General features: G+C 34.0%; 1 protein-coding gene across 1 annotated transcript in view; it reads right to left on the minus strand.

Moving 5' to 3' along the window:
- The window catches only part of LOC141546611 (transmembrane protease serine 11G-like), a 34,524-nt gene extending 15,103 nt beyond the window's left edge, over positions 1 to 19,421 (minus strand). Inside the window, exons 1-3 of the mRNA XM_074274563.1 lie at positions 19,331 to 19,421; positions 5,853 to 5,974; positions 1,374 to 1,480 (exon numbers count right to left, since the gene is read on the minus strand). Coding sequence (XP_074130664.1) covers positions 1,374 to 1,480; positions 5,853 to 5,974; positions 19,331 to 19,338 — 237 coding nt within the window. The 5' untranslated portion in view covers positions 19,339 to 19,421. The remainder of the gene's footprint in view (positions 1 to 1,373; positions 1,481 to 5,852; positions 5,975 to 19,330) is intronic.
- Between the last annotated feature and the right edge of the window lie 666 nt (positions 19,422 to 20,087).

Consider the following 20,087-nt stretch of genomic DNA (forward strand, 5'->3'; position numbering starts at 1 on the left):
CAAACCGTAATGACTTCTACCCCTTCTCAAGTTCTATCACGTTTAATAACTATAATTCATCAAGATGCATCTTGGATCCCAAAAGTTTGTTATAAACGGGTAGACAAGACAAATACCAATGAAGTAGTTAAATTAAAACAAAGGAATTATAGCATTTTCTAGCGTGATTATCCTAGTGCTGTCTTCAAAAAAACTTGCATTAATATCTGCCTCTGTCAGGTTAGTTCTAGGGTTAAAAGATTGAAAGTATATAATTGAGGTGAGATAGAATAATTATGTCTAGTTTAGAGCTATTCTGGTATAGTTATAGATACCTAGAAGGTCAGCTTAGGAGTATGAACAATCCCAGTTCATAGTTTATAAAAATTCCTTGCTTTTATTTTTTTCTCCTCAATTTTGGGTCATTTTTCTCTTTGCTATACACTACTTTCCATCTATAGAATATGTAGACAGTTATAAGACAGGGATATATAGTATTATGTTATGCTCTGTGACCTCTGAAACTAATTAAAATGCTTAAATGTCTATAAAATTCACCTTCTATTCAGGATGTTCCTAACTTTGCTCCTAATTTAGACCTAGAAAAATTATCTTTAATGTCCTAAAAGCTTCTGAACTAACATAGAGTCTAATAATATAAATTAAATTTATATATATATATGTATATATATATATATATATATATATATATATATATATATACACACACACACACACACACACACACACACACACACAGTATACCTAACAAGCCAGTGATTCTCATATTGGTTTTCTCCTAAATGGAAATTAATATTGTTGGGCATTGACATCTACCCCATCCCATTACTATGATACTAGTGAGTCTCATAGTTGATTATATTTTCCTAGTTAAAATGTAACAATTTAGGGTTTAATTTCTTCTAAATGTTTTTGAAATGACTTATATACTCCACTTTGTTCTATCCCCAGTTCTCTTCACTATCTGCTCATTTTCCCTTGAGAGTTTTCTGAGAAATATTTCTGAGCCTTACAGATATGATGCAGCTAAATACCCCTTTCCTTTGTTAGTTATTATGTGTGCTTTTGTTTCTGGGCATATGCTACAAGAGAATGGTCTAAACTAAAGTTTATCCTTAATAAATTGTAATTGGTGATGAAGGTCATTATAACCATTTCTTCAGTTACTTTTTATTGCGATGTACTTAACACAGTGTTTTCTGGCTGACTGTTGAACTCTCTAAGACTGACATAATTTTCCTTTTTGGTTATCCTTTTGTAATTATTTCAGACAGATTTACTCCAACTAACCTTTCCCTCCAGCAGAATTCTTCCCAACAGCATTCTTAGGTATGCACTGATGCTGGCAGAAGGTCAGCAAAAATCCAGCTTACCCCATTGGTGATCCTTGCTTTAACTTCAGAATGGTCTGGCTCCAGTTCTTTGATATATTCAATACCAGGTATCCTGAAGGAGGTTTGGTAGTAGTGTGGCTTTCGATCTAGAAAGGAAAGTAAGATCAGAGGAGTTTACAGTGTATAACTGGGTTTTGAGAATAAGAAGAAATTTGCCAAGCAGAAAAGTCACAGAATGTCCCTTCTAACAACAACTATTCCTACCACTACCATCACTACTAATTAATATTTATTTATTATTTTAATAATATGTATAATATAATATAATTATATATATATAAAACATTATATGTGATATTTATATATAAATAATATATATTTATTAACTAATACTATGTGCCACTTGATGTGCTAAGCACTTTATGGTTATTATATAATTTGATCAACCCTGATTAAAACCCTGAAAGATAGATGCTATTATTATTTCCATTTTATAGATGAGGAAACTGAGGCACATAGGGATTGAGGGACATATCCAGGGTCACACAGCTGGTATGTGTCTGAGTCTGCATTGGAACTCAGATCTTCCAGACTCCAAGCCTAGCCCTCTATCCATTGTGGGACCAAGAGGCCCAAGTTTAGAATTATATGAATATCTGAAGTCTAATATATCACAAACTTGATCTCTGTGTCACAGTTTCTTATATGGAAATAATAACAGTACTCATAGAATTGTTATGAAGATCAAATGAGTGTAATATGTACATTATATATATGTATATATATACTATATATGTGGTATATATATAATACACACACAAACATGTATGTATATGTACATACATATATAGTATACATATTTGTGCATAAATAACTTTGCAAACTTTAAAATGCTAGCTATAATAATAGTAATCACTATTATTACTATCTTCACTTCAAGTCCTAAGGAAGAAATGTTCCCTGTATATCCAATACTTAATGAAGGGTCTTGCACATAATAAGTACTTAATACATTTTTGTTGAATTGAATTAAATTATAGTTGTGTCTTCACCTATTAGATTGTAAACTTATGAGCAGGGCCTTTGCTATATCTTCCTTTTTATCTTCAATGTCAAATACATAATCGATGATTAATGAATGCCTCCAAAGCTACTTAGGATTTCTTAATATCCAAATATCAGAGCTTTTTTCTTAATCCTCGTCCTTTTTGATACTCCTCTCTAGATTTTTGTGACATGGATCTCTCCTGATTCTCACCCTATCTCTCGGACTCCTCCTGTGTCTCTTTGCTAAATCTTTATTCCCGTTATACCCCTAATACTGAATGTCCCCATTGCTCGTTCATAGGTCCTCTTCTTTTCTCCCTCTTGTTGTTGTCCTTCATTCTCAGAGGACCATGATATCAGGGAGTGGATGTCATGAGTTATATTTGAGGAAGGAAGCGCTGGGCAAGGTCACCTGCCTCAGTTTCCCCATCTAAGATATGGAGCAAGGTGACTGGAGATGGTCCTCCTTGTAGGCTTTCACTTAGTTACCATATAGTTTTAATCACCATCCCAAATCTACTTATCCAACCCTAAACTCTCTCCCAGACTAGAATCTCACATCTCCAACTTGCTTTTTAGATATCTTGAACTAGATACCCTATAGACATCTTAAGCCTAATATGTCCAAAATTGAAATCATTTTCCTCTTCTTTCTCCTGAAAATCCCTCCTATTGTCAAGGGTACTACTATCCTTTCAGTCACTCCAGTTAGAAAACCAGTTGTCATCCTTGACTCTTCATTTTTTCTCTCTCCCATATCCAATCACATTTTGTCATTTTTACTTGTCATATAATGTTTCTCATGTACCCCCCTTCTTTCTTCTGATACTGTCATCCCCTGAAGCCTGGATTAATGGATTAGTATGTTTGTTGACCTGCTACAAGTCTCTTTCCTATAATCCATCCACAACTTAGTTGTTAAATTCATGTTCCCAGAAAACAGATCTGTCCATATTACTCCCTATATTCAATAAGTTTCAAAAGCTCCAGGATGAAATGTAAAATTCTCTGTTTCAAATATCTTTGACTTTTAAATTTATTGCCATTAACATTGCAGCATACCATCTTCTACATTATCAACAAGTTTTAACAAGTTACCTACTATTTGCCAATCATTGGGAATTAAGAGCTAGGTAAAACAAAACAAGACAAAAGCCCCTTTTCTCAAGGAGCTTTCAAACTAAGGAGAGAAAAAAATATGTAAATAATTGTGTGTAAAGAAGATACATATAACTACAATTGGAAATTATCTTAGAGGGAAGGCACTAGCATTGAAAGAAATCAGGAAAAACTCATTGCAGAAAGTCAGGGTTTGGTACAGCCTGATGAAAAACTTGGGTATAGGATAAGATATAACCCCTGTCAACTTGGAGCTCATAGTACATGGAAGAATAATGAACAGATAATTAAATTTATATAATGTTATGTAAGAAGTAGCTAAACGAATTCAGGAGAATACTTGGAGGGTGGAGTAAATCAAGTCTATGTGCATATTCAGTATTCACCCAATGCATAATGATTGAAGATAATGTTTGCAGCTGATGAAAACTAGCAAATCATCTTGGTAACTTTGTAGACTCTTGTTCTTTAAAGATGGCACATACTTAGTAAATGTTTTCTTATTATAACTAATAGTGAAGTACCTTTCCAATCTATAAAAATGTAATATTGTTCTTGTATTAATTACTGTATCATTCTTGTATTTTATTCATTTTGATGTGAAAATTATTATTGAAAAACTGAAATAAGTTAGTAAAAGGAAAATGTTACAACTACTTTGTCCACTTACAGATGAGAATATGTTGAGATACACGCATCTTTTTTTCTTCCTTCCTTCCTTCCTTCCTTCCTTCCTTCCTTCCTTCCTTCCTTCCTTCCTTCCTTCCTTCCTTCCTTCCTTCCTTCCTTCCTTCCTTCCTTCCTTCTTTCCTTCCTCCCTCCCTCCTTTCCTTCATTCTTCCTTTCCTTTTTTCCTCTTTTCTCCTTCCTTCCTCCCTTCCTTCCTCTCCCTCCCTCCATCCCTCCCTCCCTTCCTTCCTTCCTCCCTTCCTTCCTCTCCCTCCCTCCATCCCTCCCTCCCTTCCTTCCTTCCTTCCTTCCTTCCTTCCTTCCTTCCTTCCTTCCTTCCTTCCTTCCTTCCTTCCTTCCTTCCTTCCTTCCTTCCTTCCTTCCTTCCTTCCTTCCTTCCTTCCTTCCTTCCTTCCTTTCTCTCTCCCTCCCTCCTTTCCTTCATTCTTCCTTTCCTTTTTTCCTCTTTTCTCCTTCCTTCCTTCCTTGCTCCCTTCCTCTTGCCCAACCCTGTCTCTAAGTAGTTCTCCCTATCTCATTCAGGCTGTAAAGTTAGGAACTATTTGTGGGATCAATCCCATTCTAATTGGCCCAGGAACCTTTATCTGTTCTGTTTTTCCAACCTAGGCTGATTTTTCCCTCTTTAGGCAAACTAATAGTCCCTCATTCTTTGGGGTCACCATATTTTTTACAGACTTATTATGGATACTTGATATATTTAACCCACTGAAGATCAGAATTCCCTATCTCAAGAGATCCACCAGTCTCAGTCTCCTGAGGAGCAGTGATTAAAGGCATGAGTTCTACACTCAGAATTTTCATGAATTTCTAAGTAACCTAGTGACCTATCCTTTGAATGCATACATTTTAGTCCTAAAATTAGTAGTTTGTCAACTGCATTAAAGATTACAGGGGTCAATAAAAACTTAATTTTCCAAAAACTGTTGATGTGTAACAACTTGAAAAAGAAAACTTGTATAGATGGCCCCTGGTGATGGGGATAAGGGAATGTTGGGAGAATGATACAAGTTTGAACAGCCAAATTGAATATGGTAGAAAGCAGGATAAAGATCAGGATTTGTTTTAGGCTGAATTGTAAGTTTCAAGAAATGGGCTAAATCTGTGATTTCATTGCTGTAGGGAACTCTTAGGTAAGGATGCTCTCTCTACTAATGGAGGTCAGCATTCATCTTAGCATATTACCAGAAACATTGAAAAGTCATATGATTTGTCTACAATCATGTAGCTAATATGTGTAAGATATAGACTTGAACTTAGTTAGACCTGGCTTGGAAGATACTTTCAAAAGACGATTCCATGCTGATTATCAGAATTATTAAATTATGCAATCTCACAATCACATTACTGTGAGAAATGTGGGACATAAGAACACTAATACTTGGTGTCCTATTTGGCAGGAGATATTATGTGACAACAACATTATATGAATTATAATTCTATATCAAGATCAATATATAAGACATTACATGGAAATAGCAATATATGAAATAAGCCAGTGTTTTAATCAAAGGGAAATTATTATTTATAGACTCGTTGCTTTCTAAGTATAACTATATTGATTTAGATGACAATTGAATGTTGAAATCAATAGGAAATGCTATGGCATTGAAATGGAAAGGAACTGTAATAAGACTGACAAAATAAGAATAAATTAATACTTACCGAATACTAAAAAATGAACAGGAAGACCAATGACAAGTGCCAAAACCAAACCTATAGCCACGATGGTAAGACCAATCATCCAGGGATTCATGGGGAGTTTTCTTACGCCCAGTCTTGGTGGTCTTAAGGAAGAAAACAGACATCATACATGAGATAGAGGTCTGTGGGTTAAAGGAAAGAATACTGCTTGCTCAAAGAATTAAAAAACCTCAGTGACAAGCCTGGCCTTGATTCTCACTGATTTTGTGACCTTAAGCAAATAACATAATCTATTTGAAATCCAGTTTCCTTATCTGCAGAACAGGTATATATTAATTCTGTTTTTACCTTATAAAGTTGTGAGGAAAACATTTTGTAAATCATAAAGCATTATACTAATGGGAACTCTTTTATGTAGGTAGTGGTAATAAAATAATTATTTTAATTCTGTCAATTTAAACTCAGGATCTATTTTTTTAATTATGGAGGAGTTATAATTGGCTTTTAAACATTAGATTTGCCTCTAAAAGTTATATTATTCTCCTAAAAATTACATTTGATTATCCTCCTAAAAATTACATATACCTTATGAAGTTGTGAGGAAAACATTTTGTAAACCATAAAGCATTATGCTAATAGGAACTCTTTTATGTAGGTAGTGGTAATAAAAATAATTATTTTAATTCTGTCAGTTTAAACTCAGTATCTTTTTTTTTAATTATGGAGGAGTTACAGTTTGCTTTTAAAACATTTCATTTTCCTCCTAAAAGTTACATAATCCCCTAAATCATAGTCTTTTTTTAATTAAGGATTTAACTCACTATCCTCTATTTTGATGAAGACATTGATCACTGTACTGCTGATAGCTCCTTTTAGATATCTAGTTTCTTAAGTTCTCATGAGAAATATGCTTTATAAGCTATAAGACTGTAAAAAAAAAGAGCAATAAAACACCAGTTATTGTTAACTATCATCATTGCCACCATTAATTCATATTTTACTTAAAGGATAATTTTTTCATAGAAGCTCTGAACTTTTTGGTTTTATAGTTTAACTAAATTCATCTATTTGGTTCTTTGAGTCATAACATCATAGGGTTTTATACATGGGGGCAAGGTGGGAGGGGGAAGTAAGTAGGTTATCTAATCCAACATTATTTTGCAGAAGATAGAACCAAGGCCCAGAGGCTGAATATCTAGACAGTAGCTGAGCTGGGACTAGAATCCAAGTCCTTTGACTTGTGTATTCTATCTATAAGTCTATTAGTAGGTTACCATTTGGAATAGGAGGAGAGAAAATTTAGAAAGAAATAGCAATAATCAAAATTAGAAGAAAGTTATCAATACCCAAATAAAAATCTCTGTAGCAAAAGATTCACTGACAAAAAAAAACCCCAAAAATGGAGAAGTAATTGTTTCCTAAACCTGAAAGGGCAGAGCCAGTCTTAGTACCCTTCCTACTGAGTCAGGAAACAAGAAATACTTTTGAATGAGGAAACTTATTTAGAATAGAAATCTCTGTCATCAAAAGTATATTGAAATATCTCAACTGAGATGTTTGAAAAAAATTGTGCTTCTGACCACTGGTCATCTGAGGCCCTTGGGTTATAAATTGCTCCTTTTACCATATTAACACTTCTTGAGACATTTGCAGATTTCTTTTAAAGGAAAAAAATTCTCTAGTGTTTTATACCTGACGACCCAGTTGCTTTTTGAAGACTTTTTTGTTTATATGCTGCTTTTCATGTCACTTCTGACCACCTCAACTCTTCAGTAGCTGTTCATGTTTTCAATTATGAGTGAATCAATGAACAAATCACAAATTACAAGAGTTTACAGCATGAAGACTTCTCTTGATGCTGGCTTTTTTACAAGTGACATGCTCCACCTATACCAGGAAGAGGACTAAAGAAATACATTCAAGGGAAAACAAATGCGCAAATCTTGCACTGAAAACATCTAAACAAATAATTATTTTTCTTCCCAGGCCTCTCTCACCACTTTCTATAAAAAATTAAACTTTAGACTGATTCTGTTCTTAGGAAAAACTAAAAAGTGTCACTGCTACAGAAGTGAGCCCGATCTCATGGAAACTATGACATCCAAACCATGTAAACCAAACAATCATGACCTCACCCTTGATGCATTCATGTCAAAGTGAAGAAGACTGGTGACAAAAGTTGCTCTTTAAGCAGGTTGATCCAGAAAATCCTTCCAAGGAGTCAAGGCAGTTTTTGAAAGTCTCTTCCTTCTAATCCCTTCCCTACCTTTACTGTAATTCCACATGGCTCTTTGCCTAGATTGTCACAGGTGTTCCCTGCTACATTCCTCAAAGAATTGGAAACTGAACTGTCCTCTCTGTACCCTAGCTCTGTACCCTTTCCTTTTTTGCCCACTTTTATTTCCTTCATTCTTTTCCCTTTTCTCCTCTGTTTTCTTCCCTTTCTCTATTTTCTCCCTTTTGCTCCCTCCCACTCTGTTGAGAATTGGTCATATATGGTCTTTTCTTTCTCTTCTCTGACCTCCATCATCCCCCCTCTCTTCCTATTCTCTATCTTCTCCTCTTTTGACATTCCTCCCTTCCCACTTTTTTTCTTCTTTAATTACAGAACATTTCCAGGTCGTAAGGATGTCATAGTCTTATATAAATTATAGGCAGCACAGTCTTTCTATTAGGCAACACTGTCAACTGGAAAAGACAAGAGATTTGGAAATGGAAAACTCGAATTCAAGTTCCAGCTTCATTGATGATGAATTCTTTAGCCATGATAACCCAATAAAGAAAAAATGTTGTATTATTATTACTAATATTTTGGATATTTACTAGCTAAGTGATTTGGGGCAATTAATTTTATCTTTCTGAATCTTAGGGTCCAGAAAGTCCACTCAAAAATGAGAAGGTTGAATTGGGGGAAAACACTGAGATCCATATCAAGTCTATGTTAAACCATGATTATAAAGTCTATAGTCATTAATTCTATGGCCTCTCTTTTCACTTATTTATGAACCCCTTGAGAATTGTCTTGAGACCTCATTACTCAATTGAAAGTGTTCACTTGCCAAAGTTACTAATGATCTCTTAGTTTCCAAATGAGATTTTCTAACTCCAAAATGCCCAATCTCTCTCTAGCATCTGACACTATTGAATAACCTTTTCTAGATTTTCTTTCCTCTTTGAGTTTTCATGCTGCTGCTCTCTTTTGGTTCTTCTCTTATTTTTCTGACTCTGCCATTTCATTGTCCTTTGATGTGTTCTCATTTCCTTATTAGCCCTAAACTGGAGTTATACTTTAAGACTGTTCTGGGACCTCTTCTTTCTTTTCTCTTTCCCTTATATACTCATCATTTACCATAGGTTCCATTATCATCTTATGAAAATGAATCCCAGATTTCTATATCTAGCCCCGGTTTTCCTCCTATATTCCAATCCTGTATCAGTTGATGTTCAGTCATGCTTCAGTCATATCTGTCTCTTTGTGATTTCCTTTGGAATTTTCTTGGCAAAGATTTTGGGGTGATTTGCCATTTCTTTCTCCAGCTTATTTTACAGATGAAATACTGAGGCAAACAGTGACTTGCTCAGAGTCACACAGTTAATATTATTTGGCCTCCCAGTCCTGCATCACCAGCTGCTTATTTAACATTTCAAACTGGACATCCCTCAGGCAACTGAAACTCAGCATGTCCAAAACTGAACCTCTCTAAAACTGATAGATAATCCATAGATGGAGAATCTATTAGCTACTTATCACGTATCAAAAACTCTGCTTAGTGTTGGGGATATAATGAGATATAAGAAGTAACACAAAATAATATCAGATTCTTATAATATAAGAAAAATAATATGTCTCCTTTTCTCATGGAGCATACATTCAAATAGAGGAAGAAAAAATATGAAAAGAAGGGGGTGACGGTAAAGAGAAAGTACAAAATTTCTGAGAAAGTAGAATAATCAAGAGAATTAATTGAACTAGGAAGGAAGTTGTCATGGCAGCAACCTTTCAACAAATGACAATACTGGCCAACCAGGGGATTAATTCATCTCAAAACTGGTAATAGTAATGAGTAACTTCTGCATTTCCCTTAATTCTGTCGAGGGCACCAGCATTCTTCCAGTCATGTATATTGTAATCAAGTTCTCATCCCACATAACTAATCTGTTTCTCAATCTTCCTAATTCCATCTCCACAACTCCTAATGGATCTGTTTCCTTTCTATTCACATGGTGACCACCATACTTTACCCTCCAACACCTCTCCTATAGAGATTAGTGATAGTCTAATCGGTCAACTTGATTTAGGTACCTCCCTTATTTCTCTAACTGCCGAATGACACTCCCAAAGTATGGGTCATACTTTATCATTTTACTCCATAGAAAATTGCAATGGCTATTAATTAAATCTGAGATAAATATAAAGTATTTCATTAAAATACATCCAAAACCTTATTTGAATCTATTTTGCCAAGTATGTTATACATTAATTACCTTTACTTCATTATCTTAGAATCCCTAATTTTCTTCTAAGCTCAAATGCCATGTTCTCAGTTGATAATGCTTGAAATTACCTCAGAGTCATTTTATATATATATATATACATATATATATATATATAATATATATAGATAGATAGATAGATAGATAGATAGATAGATATGTAATGTTTGGTTTTCTTGTGTGTGTTCTCAGTTCCTAAAATAATGGAATGGAATAATAATTCTAATACTTAACTATAATATCAGTTGCATGACATTGATGAAGATAGTTGAAGTTTGCTAAATTCTTGATCGGAAATCATGACATCTATTCTGTCAAAAGAATAATTTGAAGTTAAGTCATGTTTTAGTAATAAAAGTAGAAAGATGGATTTCCTTCATCTTGTTTACATGAAATTAAACAAGATCCTATGTGTTTTTTAACATGGTCGTCATATATTATAACAATCACATAGACAAAATTTTTCATGAATTGAAGGGTGACTGATTTTTAGAGATGAAATGCAATTAGGTTTTCTTCTTGTGGCACTAAGAGTTCCAAAGCAATGATCCTACTCATAAAGTAACAGTGATAGTAATAATGCTATGCACTTTTTTCCTCAGTGAGAAGCACATTGTCTTACATTTGAGTTTTCTGAAAAGAATCATTCTTTAGAGAAAATGGAGAGGACTTAACAATTAAACCTCTGTGCAGCTAAAAATTAATGTCTGCAGCCAAACAAAATTTTTAAAGATCAAGTAAAGATAGAATCAAATTTATTATATTTCATAGGAAAACTGTCAAGTCTTCAGCTGTTTTCTTGTTTGAAACCATTTTATCATGCATCACCCGATAAGTGCCAAGATAGTGGATTAGCAGTAGCAACCCAGTTGAACTCTCAATATTCCCCTCCAAACAACTTTCAAATAAACCTAAATCAAATTCTGGAGGGGCAGAGCCAACAGAAGGTCATAGGGAGCTATTTTTCTGATTTAAAAACACTTAGGGAGTCACATAGTGTTAAGTGTCTGAGACCAGATTTGAACTGATTACTCCTGATTTCAGGGCTGGTGCTCTACTTTAACAATTCTGAAGGATGATTTAGAATTATCCCCAAAGAACTATAAAACTGTACATACTCCTTGATTCTACAATACCACTATTAGGTCTATAACCCAAAAAGATCAAAGAAAAAGGAAAAGGATCTATATGAATGAAAATATTTATAGCAACTCTCGTTGTAATGGTAAAGATTTTAAGTAGCATATCAGCATTGATACCTGTAATTTTGTTATGGGCAGCTAGGTGATTTTGTGGATAGAGGACCAGACCTTAAGTCAGGAAGACCTGAATTCATATCAAGCCTCAAACACTACTAGCTTTATAATCCAAAGCAAGTCACTTAACTCTGTTTACTTTACTTGTAAAGTGAACTGGAGAAGGAAATAACAAACCTTAAATGGGGTCACAAAGACTAGGACATAACTGAATGGCAACATCACATGATGATGAAGGATAGTGTCACACATTCCTCCTAGCTCACTCTACTTTCTTCACACTCCATTTTTTTCTATTTCTATCAAGCAAGAGAACTGAGTAAAAAGGGCAAATTCTAAATAAAATCCATTTCAAATGTAACAGCCAGTCCTTTGCCTCTTCAGACTGCTGCTAGGGACCTTTTTTTTTTTTTTAAGAAAATAAATGAAGGAAATGTCTCCTAAATCCCCTGCCAATCTCCATCAGCACAGCCAGTGACACCATCCAACTAAAGCCAGAATGAGTGAGAAGGGTTTATTCCCTCTTACTATGAAATTGGAAATGATCTTTTTCCTTGATTTGCTCTATAATTGCTTCTGGAGTCCCATGAATACAAGATCCTTATATATTGTCTGACTAGTATGTCATTTCTTGAGTTCTTGAGTTAAAGAGCAATTTTAAAAATTCACAAGTTTGAGAATTACAACTGACGCAAGTAGGTTAATGTTTGAAATCCTATTTAGAATTAGAATTTTACATTTGGAAGGCAACTTAGAGATCTGCTAGTCCATCCTTTTATCTTACAGTGGAGAAAAATGAACTTCAAAGTGATTGGGTGACTTCTCTAAGTCACATACCATTGGGCAAACATATACAAAAATGTATGGATATATATATGCATATTTCTGTATATGTATACAGATGAATATTTATGTATATATGTCCAAGTATATGAATATGTATATGTGTAATTGTGTGTATGTGTGTATGGCAGTATCCTTGCTCACTGCAGAAGGCTATGGATCTGGGTCCAGAATTGACTAGATCTAAGACGGGGCTACATTCAATCTGATGAACTGCATGACTTTTTTGTGAGTTGAAGCTACTCCTTGTCCTAAAAATATCTCTTTTTTATATCAATATTCTCTTACATTTAACTTTTGACTATGGAACATCACAATCTTAAAAGAATAAAAATCGCAGGTAATATGGAGATCAATGAAAAGCTGATTGGTGAATATAAGTAGACTGTGGAATATTATTAATGGGTACTTGATCACAAGAAAGGATATGAAAAAAGTCTTTGAGTTATTTGATCGGCAAAGGAGACAGGCCAATCTTGTATTGAGAACAAGGTTAATAAATAGCATAAGTTGAATATTTATCCTCAAAAATCTTAAAATAACCATTTGATGGCTTTCATCATATGAATACTCTTTGTTTTTAAACTAAACTATATGGGCAAGAATTGTACACAGACTGAGAAAATGCATAGATTGTTGACATAGAAGTGACCAGGTTAATATAATCACAAATCTACCAAAGAAAGGAATTTTCAACTACTTCTAACATGACCTCAGAGACTGCTGGGAAAGCTAAAGTCAACGTAACACCTAAAAGAAAAATCCCCACCCCAAACTCTTATTTCTTAATCAACCTCATCATCAATCAGGTGATTCACTAGTAAAATGATCAACAGGGAAAGAAATCATGTTTATAAATATAGACTTTTTTGTACCTTTGACATTCTAATTGTGGCTGATCTCAATTTCAGAGGAGGACGAGATCTCAGAGACAATCTAGTCCAATCCATAATTGCTATACAGCTCTAGGGATCTTAGAGGGGTACACTTCAGCCAAGAACAAAGCACCTCACTCCTTAACTTGGGAATCTAGGATTAGCACCAGAGGATTGATTCTTATACTTCAGTGGAACTGATGAATAAGTTCAAGAAAACCATAGATTGGGCAAAACATACACCTGATAATAAGACCATTGACGTGAAGTAACTATATATTTTTGAAAGGGAACAGATGTGAGTGAATAATTATATCACTGATTAACTGTTAATCCTTCACTAAAGCCTTCTTCCAATAATTCAACCTGGCATGAAGATCACAATGAGTTTTTGAAGTCTCTATTCCTCATAGGACAAGCTGTAGCAGATCCCAGCAAGCTGGAAAAGTTTCACTTATCTTCCTGGCAGCAATTTGAATGCTAATTATCCCCAAACCAGCCTAAATATATTCATATTTGTTTACTTAGAAATACTGACAATGATAAGATTTCCAATTACTGAAAGCCCACTTTCTTGACTCTTTCAGGGTCAGAAAAGTTTTGCTCTCTCCCCATATGATAAAAAATAACCAGAGGTATGACTTGGAGTTATCTCATTCATGTGGAGGCAGCAGCCTCCAGTTCTATAGATCATCACCTTCACAACTTTTGTAACTATTGTGCGTATTCTCACATGAAGCTGCCCAGGGTTTTGGGAGGGTCTGCAAATTCTATGGAGCATAGTAAACCATGAAACTATGATTTTAAAAAATCTGAACAAATGTTTGATTGTGGATAGCCTTTGGACTCTCAGAACCTATTTTATTAGTACCTAAAAGAAGCACTATAGTCCATATTAATATACTTTCAGGAACATGTATGTGTTTGTATGTGTATATATACACATACAAGCACATATACATATGTATATATACATGTGTGTATATATAAATATGTAAATATATATGTATATATATATATATGGATCCCTTTGATCCTTTCCAGTGTTCAGATTCTGTGATTTGGGAATTGTATGACTTCAGCTCTCACATAGGTTACTTCACTAACTAGCTACATAAAATCTTGGGCAACTTATTTCAATTCTCTGAAACTAATGATTTTTTTTCTTTCTTTCCTCACACTTCAGATTTCAGAATTAAGAGATCCCAAAGGCCATATTTTTAGACCATCCCTGAAAAACAATTCATTCTGCATAATACTCAATAAGTGAATAACCAGACATTGTTTTAAGACTTTCAATGAGAAGAAACTCCCTTCTTCCCAAGGCAGCCTATTCTATTTTGAGATAGGTATAATTATTAGGACATCTACATTTTTCTCTTGGTAATTCTTACCCGTTGCTCTTCTTTTGCCTTCTGGCACCAAAGAGAACAAGTCTAATCATCATCCAGGTGACAACTCTTCTAATAATTGTACCCTTTCCCCAATAGGTCATTCTTTCCAGTCTATCAGACTTCTTTTCTTTTCCAGGTTTAAAATGCTCAGTTCTTAAAAACCAATACTAATAAAGTATGAATTCAAAGTCCTCTCTTTGTTGTCATCCTTTAGATGCTATCCAAAGTCCTTTTCAACTATAAAATTACATAACTATGATTAAACATATTTATCTTGAGAATATGCTACTTCCAGAATGTTTCTACCTCTTACTACATTGGAAGAAAAGCTTTTAACTTCTTTCCCCCTTATACTTTCACTCATGTTCAATTCTGCTCTAATGATATCATGATGACAGCTTGGAGTCAAATTACTCTTAGAGAAAGAGTAAAGGAACCTTCAGTTCAAAGTTTTTTGCTAGTCTTAACTGATTTAATTTGATTCCAACAAACTTTCTCAAGCTAAATGTGAGCCTTTGACCATATTTTTTTCCTGCTGACAAAACTCATTTATGTCTATCATTGTAAGAAATACAACATAGTGTAAATAGTATTGTTCTATAAGAAACAATCAGGAGGATGATTTCAGAAAGGCCTGGTGAGACTTTTATGAACTGATGCTGAGTGAAGTGAGAAGAACCAGAAGAATACTGTACAAGATGATGTGACAATTAACTCTGATCACATGGCTCTTTTCAACAATGAGGTGATTCAGGCCAATTGTAATAGACTTAGGATGAAGAGCTATTTGCATCTAGAAAGAGAATTATGGGGACTGAATGCGGATCACAATATAGTATTTTCACATTTTTTGTTGTTATTTGCATGTTTTTCCCCTTCTTTTTCATTTTCTTTTCCTTTTTGATTTGAGTTTTGCTTGTGCAGCATGATAAGTGTGGAAATATGTATAGAAGAATTGCACATGTTTAACATATATTGTATTACTTGCTATCTAGGGGAGGGGGAAGGGAAAGAAGGGAGAAAATTTTGAAATGCAAGGTTTTGCAGCAGTAAATGTTAAAAACGATTTTTGCATGTATTTTGAAAATTAAAAAGCTATTATTTATTTTAAAAAGGAAAAAAAGAAATGCAACATGGATTTAATTCTTTGTAGATAATGTCATTGAGGGGAAGTATAATATAATAGAGGGTGTGCAAGATGAGATCAGAAGAATCTGCATTCAAATCTTAACTCTTTTAACTTTCTTAATTCTAGCAGACTGGGTTACTGACTAAGACACTTTTCTTATCTGTCAAAAAAATAAATTTTTTTACTACCTACCTTTCAAGAGGGTTCTAAGGAAAAGATTAAAGGCTTTATAAACCTCAGAGTGCAACATAAATATGTTATTATGAAAATGGATATTTTTCTCTGGGAACTAGGCACAGAGAAAGTCATAATTAGTCTCAACATCAATTATTCTCAATGTCTTGTCTTGTCTAGTAGGATCTTCCCTGTAACCAGGCCTCCAAACTACTACTTGGTCATTTCCAAATCAAGTTGTGTGGCACCCATTTAGCATATATGTGTTGTTATCCTCCATTAGAATATAATTCCATAAGGATGGAGACTGTGTGGCTTGGTGGTATTTGTATCTCTAGTAATCATGTTAAAATGTTCTATTTTGGAAAAGGAATTTAACAAAATCCATCTCCTGATCATTCCATTTTGAGATAAAAGAAAAATAGAAAGGAAAATGAAAAATAGAGTTTTACAAGTCTGCAAAGTAATCTCAAGATTACCAAAAGTTCCTTAATGTAAGACTAAATAAGAATTTTAAAAGAATAAATATTTTAAGGATTAGATATGCCAAGGGATAGCAATATTACTTAGAATGGCTAACTAGGAAAGTAAATGATATTACTGCATGATGGAAATAGCACCTATAAAAATGGGAGGGTAGTTCAAGAAATCTGAATGGGGAAGTCCCCATTAAAGATAATGTGCAGGGCAGCTAGGTGATACAGTGGATAGAGCACCAGCCCTGAAGATAGGAGGACCTGAGTTCAAATCTGGCCTCAGACAATTAACACTTCCTGGCTGTGTGACCCTGGGCAAGTCACTTAACCCCAATTGTCTCAGAGTGATAATGTTCAAATTAAATATTAAACAGGTCAGATGTAACAGGACTTATTAAAAATGATGTAAAAGCCAATAATTAGAGAGAGTTGGAGTTTCTTCCGTTTTTCAAGGAGTTTGGGACCTTGAGAACAACATTTTAGGCAAAATTTTGAATAAAAATTTCTGTAATGAAAAAGATTGCTTTTGTGAACTTTGGAAATAAGCTGTATATTGGGATGAGTTATTCCTCCTAACATGAATCAGTCTATCTTTGTTTAAGGGTGGGTGGAGCATAGCTATTTATGTGTCCATGTGTCCATGGAAGGAACCATGTATATATACATAACCTACAAAATGTGAGCCTTTGACCACATTTTTTTTCCTGCTGACAAAACTCATTTATGTCTATCATTGTAACATGTAGATATCCTCCTTGCATGTATATCCTTTTTTCCTTTATGAAGAAAATTAAGATGTATTCTTGTAGTTTGGAGTAAGTGGCAGATGGGGGTAAAAAGGAAGAAAAGAAATGTATATATATTTAGATAGCATACAAATAACAAAAGAAGGTAATAAGATCATTTGGGATTGGATTCAGCACATCTGGGAACCAAAGAACCAAGTAAGTTAAAGGATCAATTAAGTAAAGAAGTTCTGCCTCAAGATGGGGTTCACTGAGATAGAAATGAGAAAAGGTCTTGGGGTTTGGGGCATATGAATGTCCTATGGGCACATTCTCTAAAATGCTAGTGAGCTAGGAAAGCTCTTTTAGGTTTAAAGATGGATCATTTGCGTCCTTTTTTCTTAATTCCTCATTATGATAAGACTTGACTTTTCAAAGAATATGAGTGTAAACTGACAAATTCAAGCTAAAACATTTTCAGATATGAGCCTAGGAACTATGTTCCAGCCTAAACCTGGAGCAGCTGGCATTCAGCTGGTGTTTTTTTGGACAAAGCAAATCATAAAACCATATTCTGAGTCATTAAGATTTTTCAATAAATATCAGTAGAGGGAGTATTATTCCCACTGATGAAATAATGGGTCTCTTTATGTACTGAAGCATCAATAGAAAGGTAGACCAAAACATATAGAGAGAAGCAGAAACTTGAACAGGATGTCTATAGGGATTTAACGAGCAAGAGAAATTAGCCTTTTTCAATCCCTCAATCTCTCTCATTTCCTTCCTTTTCCTAACTCCATTTCATTTCTTTTTCTGTGCCCTTAGTGCTGTTCTCTTTCTAGATCTTTCTCTTTCTCAGATACCTTTCACATTTAATCATTTATAATATGGAACCAAAATATGCTTTTAAAAAGTTTTTCCTTAAAATAAAATCTGGAGTTTTCATTATAACTTGAAATGCATATAAAGTACAGCTTAAAAATAGCCCCCATCTTTCAAAAAATAATCTCACTTTTAATTAATCTTGATTTAAGTTTTTGCCCAAATAGCAAAAAAAAAAAAAAAGCCTCAATATTAGTTCAGTGTTCATTTTTAAGTCTCTCAAATTTGAAATTTAAATTAAGAATTCTAAGAAAAGGTAGAGTGAGTACTTAGGACTTGAAACCTATAAGGTAGGAAAAGTGGTAAGGAAGAGACACTGGGTCAAACACTGATATGTAAATAGACAGATTAATAAAGTTTCTAAAGGATGACAAAAGTGAGAACCTTAAGGATGAATAAATAACTTTCACAAAACCTCCGGTGGTGAAAATTCAGTCCTTTACTCTCTGCATTCACTATTGTCATAATAATGAATGAGAAATTCATTTTCTAACATGACTGAACTATATCAGTTTTGCTACGAGGGAAAAAGAACAGGAAAGAACTAGGAATTACAGAAAATTGTTGTAGATAATTTCCAGTAAAATTATTTTTAAATCATGTATGTAAAAACTTTTATAAATCAAATATGTCTTTTTCATTTTAATTTTATTTATGAGAAAGAAGACATTATGATAGAATGATATATAAAATTATAAATGCATGTGTTTTCTTATGGCAAGAATTTCTGGTAAGAAGTTTTCACCAAATTACTACCCAATGTATCATTTTATTATTTTAAAATCTCAGAATGATGATTTAACTGTAACAACAACATTTATAATAACTCCATCTCCTCCTCCTTTTGGTAAATCATTCTTTTCTGGATTAAAAGAAAACTCAACCCAAAGCTTTATTTACCTTTTCTTTGTGGGCTTAGGTGAAAGAATGAGAAATTTTTCCTTCTTGCTACAAATACACCCTCTTTTTTTCATTTCCTGCTGTCTTCTTCTCTGTGTCTGTCATTATTTCTCTGTCCTCCCTTTCTACCTTTAATCTTTCTTTCACACAGATACCATACTATATTTAATTTTCCAATTCTTAAATGTAATACCCTCAGTAGTTTTCAATTTCTTTAATATAAAATATATACAAGGAAACTGTCAGAATTTTCTCACAAGAAATGAGGAAAATGATATAATTCATAAGCTAAAAAATCTATTTTAGTGTTTGTAAACATATCTAATAAAAAAGAAAACAAATGGAACTTACTGATACATTTTGCCCTGCCGAGAATGCCAAGTCTCTTCCACCTTTGTGCTGCTTTTACATTCTCAATCAAGTGAGTGACATCCTGAGCATTATATGAGGCTTGTACACTGACTTAAGTAAGGGTAGAGGGATTTAACCTAAAACTAGTTTAGCAAGTCAGGAATAGGCAACTTTAACCAACAGTGTGGTTTGAAATGAAGAATCGTATACTAACTTTTTGTAAGGAAGTAAAAATTTCCTGGTTCTACCCAATTAAAAATGTTAGAAAACAATTGTGATTTCAGCATCCCAGGAACACCTTTCTATGGTTTGGGAAGTGATGTATCTGTGAATCAGGGGTTGGTATTGTCCCTTCTGAGTCAACACAGAGCTAGTCATCTATAAGTATTGAGTTTCTGTCTTCAAAAAAAGCAAAATTCAAGAATGTTTGTGGCAGCCCTCTTTGTGGTGGCCAGAAACTGGAAACTGAGTGGATGCCCATCAACTGGAGAATGGCTGAATAAATTATGGTATATGAATGTTGTGGAATGTTATTGTTCTGTAAGAAATGACCAACAGGATGATTTCAGGAAGGCCCGGAGAGACTTACATGAACTGATGCTGAGTGAAATGAGCAGAACCAGGAAATCGTTGTATACTTCAACAACAAAACTATATGATGATCAATTCTGATGGATGTGGCCATTTTCAACAATGAGATGAACCAAATCAGTTCCAACAGAGCAGTAATGAACTGAACCAGCTACACCCAGCGAAA

The sequence above is a fragment of the Sminthopsis crassicaudata genome, chromosome 6, assembly GCF_048593235.1.
Source record: "Sminthopsis crassicaudata isolate SCR6 chromosome 6, ASM4859323v1, whole genome shotgun sequence".
In the NCBI taxonomy this organism is placed as follows: Eukaryota; Metazoa; Chordata; class Mammalia; order Dasyuromorphia; family Dasyuridae; genus Sminthopsis; species Sminthopsis crassicaudata.